This window comes from Zingiber officinale, chromosome 8B (assembly GCF_018446385.1).
Source record: "Zingiber officinale cultivar Zhangliang chromosome 8B, Zo_v1.1, whole genome shotgun sequence".
Lineage (NCBI taxonomy): Eukaryota > Viridiplantae > Streptophyta > Magnoliopsida > Zingiberales > Zingiberaceae > Zingiber > Zingiber officinale.
The window spans coordinates 62,353,805-62,366,159 of NC_056001.1; the positions used below are offsets into that span (position 1 = coordinate 62,353,805).

Sequence of the window (12,355 nt, forward strand, 5' to 3'; positions counted from 1 at the left end):
CTCTGCTCTCACGCCCAACGACCTTTCAGGTCGGCTCCCATGCGAGAATTACAAGTGAGCCCTGTGCTCACGCCCAACGACCTTTTAGGTCGGTAGTCCCAGACTCTCACCTCAGTGCGAGTTATAAGTGAGCTCTGCTCTCACGCCCAACGACCTTTCAGGTCGGCTCCCATGCGAGAATTACAAGTGAGCCCTGTACTCACGCCCAACGACCTTTTAGATCGGTAGTCCCAGACTCTCACCTCAGTGCGAGTTATAAGTGAGCTCTGCTCTCACGCCCAACGACCTTTCAGGTCGGCTCCCATGCGAGAATTACAAGTGAGCCCTGTGCTCACGCCCAACGACCTTTTAGGTCGGTAGTCCCAGACTCTCGCCTCAGTGCGAGTTATAAGTGAGCTCTACTCTCACGCCCAATGACCTTTCAGGTCGGCTCCCATGCAAGAATCGAAAGCGAGCTCTGTCCTCACGCCCAACGACCTTTCAGGTCGGCCCCCACGCGGGGATCAAAAATCAACTCCTCTGCGAAAATCATAAGCGAGCTCGGTGCCTACACCTGACTACCTTTCTGAGGGATGTGCCTCACATTGAGCAGAGCGTTTTCAATAATCAGGTCAGCTACATCTAGCTTTACTTTACGCAAATTGCAAATATGCAGCAAATACGCAGGGCAAAGGATGCGGGAGGCCATCCACCCTACTCCTAGAGCGTCAGTATTAACTACGAAATCAGGTTTTGCGCGTTCATTACAGTTTTAAGTCTTAAGCCCTATGTCGGTTTTATTATCCAAAATTCATACATGAAAAGGAATCATGAAGCGATTCTTGACTCTTACATACGGGCCAGTTTCTAAAAAATACTTGCTAGATGAAAATTGAGCAGGAAAGACCATGTCGAAAGGAGACAGATGTACAAGCACCGCAGCGCAGTCCAATAAGAAGGTGATACAGCCAAGGCCACAAGCAGGAACGCCGTATGACAAAGGAGCCACTGAGACAACTATCCCCCAGGCCAGCTTTAACTCGTGGAAGGGATTGGCCATGGAGAATGAGCACTTCCACGTGAAGACCTGTCGGGAGACTCAGGGGCGTTCTGAGCCCGAGCCAGCTCCGCACGTAAGGAGTCGATGACCGCCTGTTGCTGGGCGATCGTGTCTTGCTTGACGCCAAGACACGTGCGAAGAAGGGATAACTCCGCCTCATGCTCTTGCTTCAAGCGTTCTTGGAGGCTAAGTCGGCGCTGCAGGCTAGCCTGGCATTCCTCTTTCCTCGCCTTCTCCGCATGAACGCAGTGCTTCGCCAGACGGTACTGATCTTCCATGGAACGCAGGGCAGCCTTCTGGCGATCTCGATCCTGGGACACGCGCTCCAATTCGCGTTCTCTCACGACAAGTAGCGAAGTGAGCTGATTTATCTGCATTTGGGAGGGCGGTTGATCAACTTCGTCGGAGGAAGGAGAATGCATCTTGAAGGGAGAAAGAAAGCAAGTAGGAGAGCAGGAATGGAGAAGGATAGAGTAAAGGAGTGACCATGAGGCTCTTTATAAAGAAGGTGGGTGCCCGAGTCAAAGCAATTGCGTGGGGACGGCGCCCCAAGCGACTGGCGATGCAATTAAGGAGGCATGGTATCCCAGGCGACGCGACACAAAGGTTGATGTGAAAGCCTAGGCGACGCGACACAAAAGTTGACGCGTGACGCAGGAAGCAGAGCGCGCAGAGATGTGCTGAGGTCACAGAGATGTGCTGAGGTAGAAGCACAAAGATACGCTGAGGTCCCAAAGATATGCTGAGGTCATAGAGATGTGCAGAGGTCTAGTCAGTCAGACTGTCGTCCTCCTTCGACTAGACTTGTGGGGGAGACTTGTGATACGGTTGGTAATGGAGGGGCCAATGAGGAAAGGGTTAGAAAAGTCAAGGCCACATGGCGGTCAAAAGTCAGGAGGATGTGGCAGTCAATAGTCAAAGTGACTTGGCGGTCAAATAGTCAAGCTGACGAGGCAGTCAGAGTTGAGCATAGGGGAGAGCCAGAGGCCTGATAGGCTTGTTGATCGAAGGGGCGAAGCAGTAGGAGAACGAAGAGAGACGACAGGCCTGCGGTGGAGGGCCAGGAAATACAAAGCGCAGAGGCGGGTCGGGATCGGCAGAGCTAAGCAGAGGCAACTCGAGCTACAGGCCTGCGGTGGAGGGCCAAGAAATACAAAGCGCAGGATGCAGGTCGGGATCGGCGTAGCGGTGTATAGACAGCTTGGGCTGCAGGTCTGCGATTTGGAGGCCCGGAAATGCAAACCACGGGCGCAGGCCAGTGCAGGTCACAGTGAATCGGAGAAGCTAAGTAGTACGGGTGCGGAGAATCTCAACGGTCCGTCAAGGGGAATCATTACATATCAACAATGCGGGCGAAGGCGGAGGTTCCTAAAACGAAAAGATGCCCTCATAACCAATAGTAGCCTGCCAGCTGTCCCTCACTACAAGACAAAACCCATGTGCGAAGGCGGAGATTCCTAAACAGAAAGATGCTTTCACGACAAATAGCAGCACGACAGGTGTCTGGAACTAGGCGACAAAGCCCAGCGTCTAACGTTTTCTGACAGGAGGGCAGGTTATAAGCGGAGGAGGCATAAAAGGGGAGAGATTCCTCGGACGCAGGTACGCGCACACACTCCCTCGTCACCTTTTTCCATAACTGTTTTTTATTCTTCTTCTCTCTGTTCTTTCTGGGGAAAAAGGACCTGACTTGAGCGTCGGAGGGCCTGATCCGGGGACTTTTTCCCTGGGTTTCGGTCTCTAACGTGAAGGGGGAGACTGTCTGATTGTGTGCAGGAGCCTGCAGCAGCGTCAGCCTTACGCGGGAGCTGAATCACCTACGACTTTTCGTCAACAACCGGGCCACCTCGACCAGCCTCCGTCCGACTCAGCCTCCGGACGGGATCAACTATGATCAAAGAAGCTTCTATAAATATTTTAGGCCGACGATCTTAAAAAATATACTTTTCTTAAATTTTTTTACTAAGACAAGTATAATATTAAATTAAAATAATTTTTTACATAGGGAAGTCCATTATAGTAGTTTGTTGCTGGGATTCTCTATCGTCACTACTAGCATCACTATTGCATGGGTCTAACGAATCTCACCCAAATAATTAATTCTTGATTTATAAGAGTGACACTAGAAAATCCAAATAATTCGGATTTTCAAAGACCCAAATAATTTATATATTATTATATTACACACGCAACGCGTGTGCACAATCACACTAGTTTATATTATGCTTCACGAACATTTAAAATTTTTTATCTTGAATACTATAATTTTTAAAAAAAATCTAAACACTAGAAAAAAAATATTTTTAACTTAAATTCATTATAATCTAATTCCTAAATTCTAAAATCTTAAATACATATAATATATCCCGTGAATATCTAAAAATTTTAATCTACAATAATATAACCTAATTGGAAATATGAATCTAAAGAAAAAATCTTATTGACTCATATCAATTATAACTTTACAATTAAATTTTAAAATTTTAAATCTTTTATATATATAAAATAAAAAAATAAAAAAAAAATTATTGAAGAGTCCAGACGTCTAGATTCATTCGATACACCTGAATCAATTCACGCACAGACGCATGAATTAATTCGAAGTACCCCCAATCTAGTCCAGATCAATCCGCAGGTTAAGGTCCACAGAATATTAAATTTATAATCTAAGCACTGCTAGTTTAGTCCGGACAAATCCGCATGCTAACGTACGCAGCCTATCAAATTTAAGATACTCTAGTATTGTAACCCTATACAAATTTTAAAATGATTTAACCCAATTAAAATGATTTTAATGGAATTTAAATAATTTTACTAAATTAATAAAGAATATTTTAAAATAATAATATTAATTTGTATAATAATTTTAATTAGAATGAAATATTATATTTTATCATGTTGTAGTTGTTATATTACGGCAGTTTTAATTTTGCTTAAATTAGTGCTTTATGCCCATAACTAAGAATTGATAATTAAGAGTATGCCAGGTCCATGTGATATAGAAGTGACGTTTAAAAATCTAATAGTAAGATATGTAACAAATTCTTCTTCATTTAATTGTTTATATCAGATGCTACATTTGATCTTAACCAAAACCAAAAAACTATAAGAAAAATGTATTTTCTGTATCGTTGGCCCAAATGATTTATAAAAATATCTTTATTTACTGTGTTACCAATCATAAAATATTAGACTAAAGAGAATCATAATAATATATATTTTTATATAAAAAATAATTTAAAAAATTTATTAATAAACTTTAAATTTATTTTCAATGTGACAAATAAAAAAAAATATTAACACAATTTAATTTTAAGTTTCATTAAAATTAATTATTAAAGGTCATATTCTTAATCAAATAATTAGAATAAATACAACAACAACAACCAAGCCTTTTCCCATTAGGTGAGGTCGGCTGTATGAATCCTTTTACGCCATTGAGCTCTATCTCCTATTATATCATCATCTATATTTAAATAAATTTTATCTTGTTTTATTATTGCTAACCAAGTCTTTTTTGGTCTTCCTCTTCCTCGTTTGATATGCATGTTTATCATAGTTTCACATCGTCTAACTGGAACATTTATTGGTCGTCTAAGTACATGTCTGTACCATCTTAAACGTGTCTCTCGGAGTTTGTCCTCAATAGATGCAACTCAAACTTTCTCTCTAATGCTCTCATTCCTTATTTTGTCCATCTTCGTATGTCCACACATCCACCTTAATATCCTCATCTCTGCAACTCTCATCTTATGCTCATGTGCTCGAGTCATAGCCCAACATTCAGTTCCATATAACATAGCAGGTCTAACAGCGGTTTTATAGAACTTACCTTTAAGTTTAAGAGATACTTTACGGTCACATAAAACACCCGACGCTCCCCTCCATTTCACCCATCCTGCTTGTATTTTATGTAAGACGTCTCTCTCAATCCCTCCATCATTTTGTAAAAATGATCCTAAATATTTAAATCTCTCGGTTCCGGGCAACTCGTCCTCTCCTATCTTAACAATTGTTTCATTACTTCTAATATTGCTAAATTTAAATTCCATATATTCTGTCTTTAATCTACTAAGCTTAAAAACTTTCCCTTCTAGTGTTTCCCTCCAAGATTCTAGCTTAGCATTTACTCTTTCACGTGTCTCATCTACCAAAATAATATCATCTGCAAATAATATGCACCACGGTACTGTGTCTTGAATGTGCGCAGTGAGTTCATCCATAATTAGTGTAAAAAGATAGAGACTTAGGGCTGATCCTTGATGTAACCCTATCTTTATTGGAAATGCTTCAGTTCCTCTGTCTGAAGTCTTTACTCTGGTTGTTGCATCCTCATACATATCCTTAATTAGTTCAATATATGTTACACTAACACCTCTCTTTTCTAAAATTCGCCATATAATTTTTCTTGGGACTCTATCATAAGTTTTTTCTAAGTCAATGAATACCATGTGTAGATCTTGTTTTTGCTTCCGATATTTTTCAATTAATTGTCTAATGAGATGTATAGCTTCTATTGTCAACCTTCCAGGCATGAACCCAAATTGATTTTCTGTCACTGTGGTCTGCTTCCTTAATCTTTTTTCAATTACTTTTTCCCAAAGTTTCATAGTATGACTCATTAGTTTAATATCCCTATAGTTTGCACAATTTTATATGTCTCCCTTGTTCTTATATAAGGGAACTAGAGTACTTATCCTCCATTGATCAGACATTCTTTTCGTTTTCAATATCATGTTAAATAATTTTGTAAGTCATTCAATACCTTGTTTCCCTAAGCACTTCTATACCTCTATCGGAATATCATCTGGTCCAATGGCTTTACGGCTTTTCCATTGTACATCTCATTTAAAGTTTATTTTACTTCTGAAGTTTGAATTCTACGATAAAAATTAAAATTTCTATGCTCATTTGACCTAATTAAATTACCTAAGTTAAGTTGGTCACCTAAACCTTCATTAAAAGTTAATAAAAATACCTCTTCCACCGCTCTTTTATTTCTCCATCATTTACTAATACCCTATTACATTCATCTTTAATACATTTTATTTGGCTAAGATCTCTTGTTTTCCTTTCTCTCACTTTAGCAATTCTATAAATATCTCTTTCCCCTTCTTTTGTATCCAATTTTTGATATAGCCGTTCAAAAGTTTCATTTTTTTCACTCACTACTTTCTTAGCTTCTTTATTGGCTATTGTATATTTTTTTAAGTTTTCCTCGTTCTTACAAATATATAATTCCTTATAAGTTATTCGTTTTTCCTTCACTTTCTCTTGTACTTTCTCATTCCACCATCAAGATTCTTTACTTAGTGGTGCACGTCCCTTTGACTCACCGAGTACACTCTTAGCTATTATTTTCAACTTTGATACCATCTTATCTCATGTTGTATTAGAGCCATCGTATATTTCACCTAATGCTTGTACTTCTACCTTCTCCTTAAATATATTTTGTTTCTCATCCTTTAACTTCCACCACTTAATTCTAGGAATTGTATATATTTTCTTTCTATTGATACTATGTTTGAGGCGTATATCTAACACTATTACCCTATGTTGGGTAGTTAAGCTTTCTCCAGGGATGACTTTGCAATCTTTACAAATCTTTCTATCATTCTTCCTAATCATAAGAAAGTCAATTTGTGATTTATTATTCTCACTTTTGAATGTGACTAAGTGTTCTTCTCTTTTCTTAAAAAACGTATTAGCTAATATAAGGTCATATGCTATCGCAAAATCTAATATAGTTTTCCCTTCCTCATTCCTCGTTCCAAACCCATAACTCTCATGTACTCTCTCATATTCCTCATTTTTCACTCCGACATGCCCATTTAGATTACCTCCTATTAAAATCATTTCACTTCGTGGAATATTTTGTAATATTTCATCTAAATCCTTCCAAAACCTTGATTTTGTAGCTTCATCTAATCCTACTTGTGGTGCATATACGCTAATTATGTTCATAGTTTCTTTCGTCACTATTATCTTAAGGGCTATAATTCTATCCCCATTTCTAACTACTCCTACAACTTCATCCTTTAACAAATTATCTACAATGATACCCACTCCATTTCTTGCTTTACTCTTTCCAGTGTATAACTTAAAACCCGAGTTCTCTATCATCTTTGCCTTCTCGCCTATCTATTTTATCTTCTGTACACACAAAATACTAATTTTTCTCCTAATCATCATATCTACTACCTCCATTGATTTACCTGTGAGAGTTCCTATATTCCATGTTCCAAATCTTAGATTATTAGTTTTCCTATCATATTTGTTCTTATCTAACCTATGGTGTGAGAACTTTTGCCTATTTAACACTACACCCAAGTTCTCATGGAGATATAGCGGTCCTTGCTGAGACGTTACAGTCGGACTCTGTAACGCGAACTCTTGCATATTTATCACTACACCCGAGTTCTGGAGATGTAGCGGTCCTTGCTGAGACGTTACAGTCGGACCCTGCAACGTGTTCCTTCCGGGGAACAACCTAGCATTAGCACAATAGTTTAATGGAGTCATTCATTGAATATTTGTCATAGTTTGACGCTAGCTGGCAACTTAACGTAACCCTCCTCCTTTATCCGGGCTTGGGACCGCCCATGACTGATCATCATGAGCGGAGTTAATAATTAGAATAAATATTCTAGTTAAATCATATAATATTATAATAAATATGCACATTAAATAATATGCAAGTTAAATAAAGTACAGAAAATTTTAATTAATAACAAGTGTTGTTATATAATATATGAATATATATTAATTAGTATCTCAGATTCATAAATTGGACTTGATAAGGATGTAATAGGTCCATAGAGTAGTGTAATACAAGGATGACACTTGAGTATTACTAGACCTATACAGTAGTGCAATGTAAGAGTGACATTCGAGAATCTCAGTAACAAATTACTATAATAGATTTTTCCTTATATAAAATTAATTTAATTTTTTATATCAGATATTATATTTAATTTTAATCAAAAGATCGAAAAAAATATATTTTCTAATGTCACTAGCTTAAAATATTTATATAAATTTTTCTACTCTTCAATCCTAAGATTGATCAGATTAAAATGTATCATGACAATACCTATTTTTATATAAAAAATATAAAAAAAAGTGTTGATAAATTTTAAATTTATTTTTAGTATAAGAGGAAAAAAATAATATAGTTTAATTTTAAATTATATTAAAGTTAGTAACATACCTAAGTTGTATTGGATGATTTTTTATATTAAAAAAATGTCAATTTGATGATTCGTTTTCTTTTAATTTTTGCTATTTAGGATGCCCTTCTATTTTTTTTTTCCTTCTTCTATAAATCTGGCAATCACCCTTCTGCTCTACCATGTGCATCTCTCTACCTCCGCCTTTCTGTCTGTCTGTCTGTCTCTATTCACTACTTACTGGGATATGGAGACGAATGTGGAGTCCTTCCTAAACTCATCGGCTGCTTTCTTCGTCCTGGCCTCGCTCTCTCTCCTTCTTCTCTTCTTCGCATACTTCTCAGTCCCCTACTGGAAAGTCAGGCATGTCCCCGGCCCTCCGGCGAGGTTCATAGTTGGCCATCTGCCTTACCTGGCCAGCCATGGACCTGACGTCCTCAGAGCCTTCGCCAAAAGCCACGGCCCCATCTTCCGGTAATTAATCATAGATCGATCAGTGTGATGTAGCTTGTTCCATGTGCTTCATCTTGCACAAACTGAACATTCCATGATGATCGATCGATCAGGTTTCATATGGGAAGGCAGCCGCTGGTGATTGTGGCAGATGCAGAGCTGTGCAGGGAGGTGGGCATCAAGAACTTCAAGTACATCAGGAACAGGAGCAGGCTGTCCCCTACTTCTGGATCTGATTTGCTTCAAAATGGTCTTTTTCTCACAAGGTCGGTCACAATCTTAATTAATTTGAAAATTGAAAGATTTATTATTATTATTATTATTAATTAATTAAAAAAAGTGTTAAAAATTTATATTGTGAACGAAAAAAGGGATTCGAGGTGGAATATAACAAGAAACCTCATCACCGCTCTGTACCAGCCGACCCACCTCGCCGGACTCATCCCCACTATGAACCACTACGTCGCCGCCTTCTCCGCCGCCGTGTCTCACTTCCACCGCCTTCGAGAGGACGTCCCGATCTCAGACCTCGCCCTCCGCCTCGCCATAGATGTACTGGGAAAGACGGCCTTCGGCATCGACTTCAAGCTCTTGAGCGACCCGACCATCAGCGGAGTTAGCGACGCCAACGGCGACGGAGATGAGGCTTCCGCCTTTCTGAAGGAGCATACTTACTCGGTTTCCTCGCTGAAGATGGACCTGTCCAGCTCATTCTCCACGATGCTCGGCCTCATCGCGCCCGTGCTCCAGATCCCTTCCCGCCAAATTCTGAAAAGGATCCCCGGCACCGCTGACCACAAGCTCGAGCGGACCCACCAGAGGCTGTGCGCGCGGCTCGACTCCATCATCGCGAGGAGGTCGAGGGAGTTGGGGCCGGGGGAACCGAAGGACTTCCTTACAGCTCTCTTGAACGCGAGGAGGCAGCCCGGCACGCCGGCCGCCGAGCTGCTCACCGAGGGCCACGTGCGCGCGCTCGCCTACGAACACCTGGTGGCGGGAACCAAGACGACCGCGTTCACGCTGGCAATGACGGTGTATCTGGTGTCGTGCCATCTGGAGGTGGAGCGGAGGTTGGTGGCGGAGATCGACCGGTTCGGCGCCAAGAGTTCGGTGCCGACGTCGGAGGATCTGCAGAGCAAGTTTCCTTACCTCGACCAGGTAATCGACTTTAAGGTTAGATGAATTTTCATTCTGGCCCTTTATATTTTGTTTATTTTATTATGGTCTTAAAATTTTGTTATGACTTAAAATTCTATAATTTTTGTTAATTTTCTTTTTTTAAAAATAGAATTTCAATAAATGATTATCTTTTTCAAAAAAAAATCCATCAATACTTGACATACATTTACAATGATTATTAATAGTTTGGATTAGCCCGGTGCAGTGGTAAAGTACTAAACAAATATATAAAAAAAATTAAATCAGAATTTGAATTAGTCTGAACAACTAAATTTAAAAAAAAATTTAAAAAATAATTTATACAAGTAAGTTGAGACAATGAACTATCTCAATTAAATGAAAATTTCATAATTTGATAAATAGGAATGAAATGATAAAAAACTAATAAGTAAGCAATATTAGTGGTAAAAATTGAGGTTTGTATGCAATGATTTTAAATTTGGAATTATTTAAACTCAGGTGATAAAGGAGTCTATGAGGATGTACACGGTGTCACCACTAGTTGCACGAGAGACATCCCAACAAGTGAAAATCGGGGGATATGTTCTACCAAAGGTCACCTTTGAAATTTTATATTAGCGCTTGAGTTTCTATTTTATAAATTACATTAATCAAAATATCGAAAAAAAAAAATACTCTCAGGGTACTTGGGTTTGGCTTGCACTCGGAGTGGTGGCTAAAGACTCGAAGCAATTTCCAGCACCAGATGTGTTCCGACCAGAGCGGTTTGACCCAACATGCGAAGAAGAGAAACAAAGACACCCATATGCACACATTCCGTTTGGAATTGGGCCGCGTTCTTGCATTGGGCAAAAATTTTCTATTCAAGAGCTCAAGCTTGCGTTGATTGAGCTTTACCGACACTTTATTTTTAGACCGTCTCCGATGATGGATTCATCGCCCGAGTTTGAGTATGGTTTGGTTTTGGGTTTCAAACGTTGTGTCAAACTCCGAGCTATCAAGCGCACCGATAGTGAACGAAAAAAATGATGTGAAAGGATAAAATAGTTTATGCAAACAAATATGTAAAATGTGTATATCTTTATTTTCATAATATGTTTATGTATAATTATTTAATAAGTGGATTTAAATGAAAAGTGCTTTTGAAGACGTCTTTAACACAAGAATGAATGTAGAAGGGAAAACAACGGATACCTTCAAATCTAAGCATTAGTGTGTATTGTTTTCCTAATAATGGATGTGTCAAAATATGGCCAAAAATACATAGACGTGAAGAAACATAAGTGTTATATTAATAGTTGATACGATGCGTATTTTGTGGAGTCGATAGGATGATGTGATTATGAGTCAAGGTCACAGGAGGGTCAGAAGTCAAGCTGACCTGGAGGACAAGAAGGTCAGAAGTCAAGCCTCCATGGCCGGTCAACAGTCAAGCTGATGTGGAGGTCAGGAGAGTCAGAAGTCAAGCCGACGTGGAGGTCAGGAAGGTTAGAAGTCAAGCCTCTATGGTCGGTCAACAGTCGAGCTGACATGGAGGTCAGGAAGGTCAGAAGTCAAGCCTCCATGGCCGGTCAACAGTCAAGCTGATGTGGAGGTCAGGAGGGTCAGAAGTCTGCAAACAAGCAGGTCTAGCTACAGACCTAGCGTGCAGGGCGGGACATCTAAATCAAGGATCAGAAGTCTGACACAGACCCAGCGTGCAGGTCGGGACATCCAAGCCAAGGATCACAGGTATGATTACAGGTCGGGTGTGCAGGTCGGGACATCTAAGTCAAAGATCAGAAGTCTGGCACAGACCCAGCGTGCAGGTCGGTACATCCAAGCCAAGGATCACAGGTATGATTACAGGCCGGGTGTGCAGGTCGGGACATCTAAGCCAAAGATCAGAAGTCTGGCACAGACCCAACGTGCAGGTTGGGACATCCAAGCCAAGGAGTATAGGTCTAGTACAGACCCAGCGTGCAGGTTGGGACATCCAAGCCAAGGATCAGAGGTCTGGCATAGACCCAGCGTGCAGGTCGGGACATCCAAGCCAAGGATCATAGGTCTGATTACAGGCCGGGTGTGCAGGTCGGGACATCTAAGCCAAGGATCAGAAGGCTGGCGCAGACCCAGCGTGCAGGTCGGGACATCCAAGCCAAGGAGTATAGGTCTAGTACAGACCCAGTGTGCAGGGCAGGACATCCAAGCCAAGAATCACAAGTCTGGACAGACCCAGTGTGCAGGTCAGGATGTATAAGCTAAGGATAGCCGTGAGCAGGAGATAGGTCTGGATACAGACCCTGAGTCCAGACCGAGATGTGCAGACCGGAGATAGCAGATGACAAAAGCCGATCTAGATACAAGATTAGTACAGATCGGGGTATACAAGTCAAGGGTAATAGTATATAAAAGCAGGGCGAGTCCAGATCTCGGAACGCGGGCTCGTCGTTCAGACACTACAAGACAAATCAACCAAGGAATCGTAACCGCTTGTCAGAGAGAATAATCAAGGTGTTAGGGAATATGCCAACAGTCGAGGCTCAATACACCTTCGGTTTTGTCGCCAGCCTAT

The 12,355-nt window shown here is 40.6% G+C and overlaps 1 protein-coding gene across 2 annotated transcripts; it reads left to right on the forward strand.

Annotated features, from left to right (window-relative positions):
* Window positions 1-8,379: 8,379 nt before the first annotated feature.
* LOC122017228 (cytochrome P450 711A1-like) lies at window positions 8,380-10,950 on the forward strand. Of its 2 annotated transcripts, none has more exons than XM_042574786.1 (5): window positions 8,380-8,682; window positions 8,775-8,927; window positions 9,033-9,834; window positions 10,300-10,395; window positions 10,483-10,950. In XM_042574786.1, the coding sequence occupies exons 1-5, from the start codon at window positions 8,456-8,458 to the stop codon at window positions 10,828-10,830; spliced, it is 1,626 nt and encodes a 541-aa protein (XP_042430720.1). In that variant the 5' UTR covers window positions 8,380-8,455; the 3' UTR covers window positions 10,831-10,950. The 2 variants fall into 2 exon arrangements, with proteins under 2 accessions (XP_042430720.1, XP_042430721.1); XM_042574787.1 differs by having other exon boundaries at window positions 8,381-8,682; window positions 9,033-9,819.
* Window positions 10,951-12,355: the final 1,405 nt, after the last annotated feature.

Bases quoted from the DNA above. Each gene is read 5' to 3' on its own strand.
- LOC122017228 (XM_042574786.1), top strand. From the start codon at position 8,456: ATGGAGACGAATGTGGAGTCCTTCCTAAACTCATCGGCTGCTTTCTTC. The intron at 8,683-8,774 runs GTAATTAATCAT...TCGATCGATCAG, and splicing joins AGCCACGGCCCCATCTTCCG to GTTTCATATGGGAAGGCAGC. The intron at 9,835-10,299 runs GTTAGATGAATT...ATTTAAACTCAG, and splicing joins ACCAGGTAATCGACTTTAAG to GTGATAAAGGAGTCTATGAG.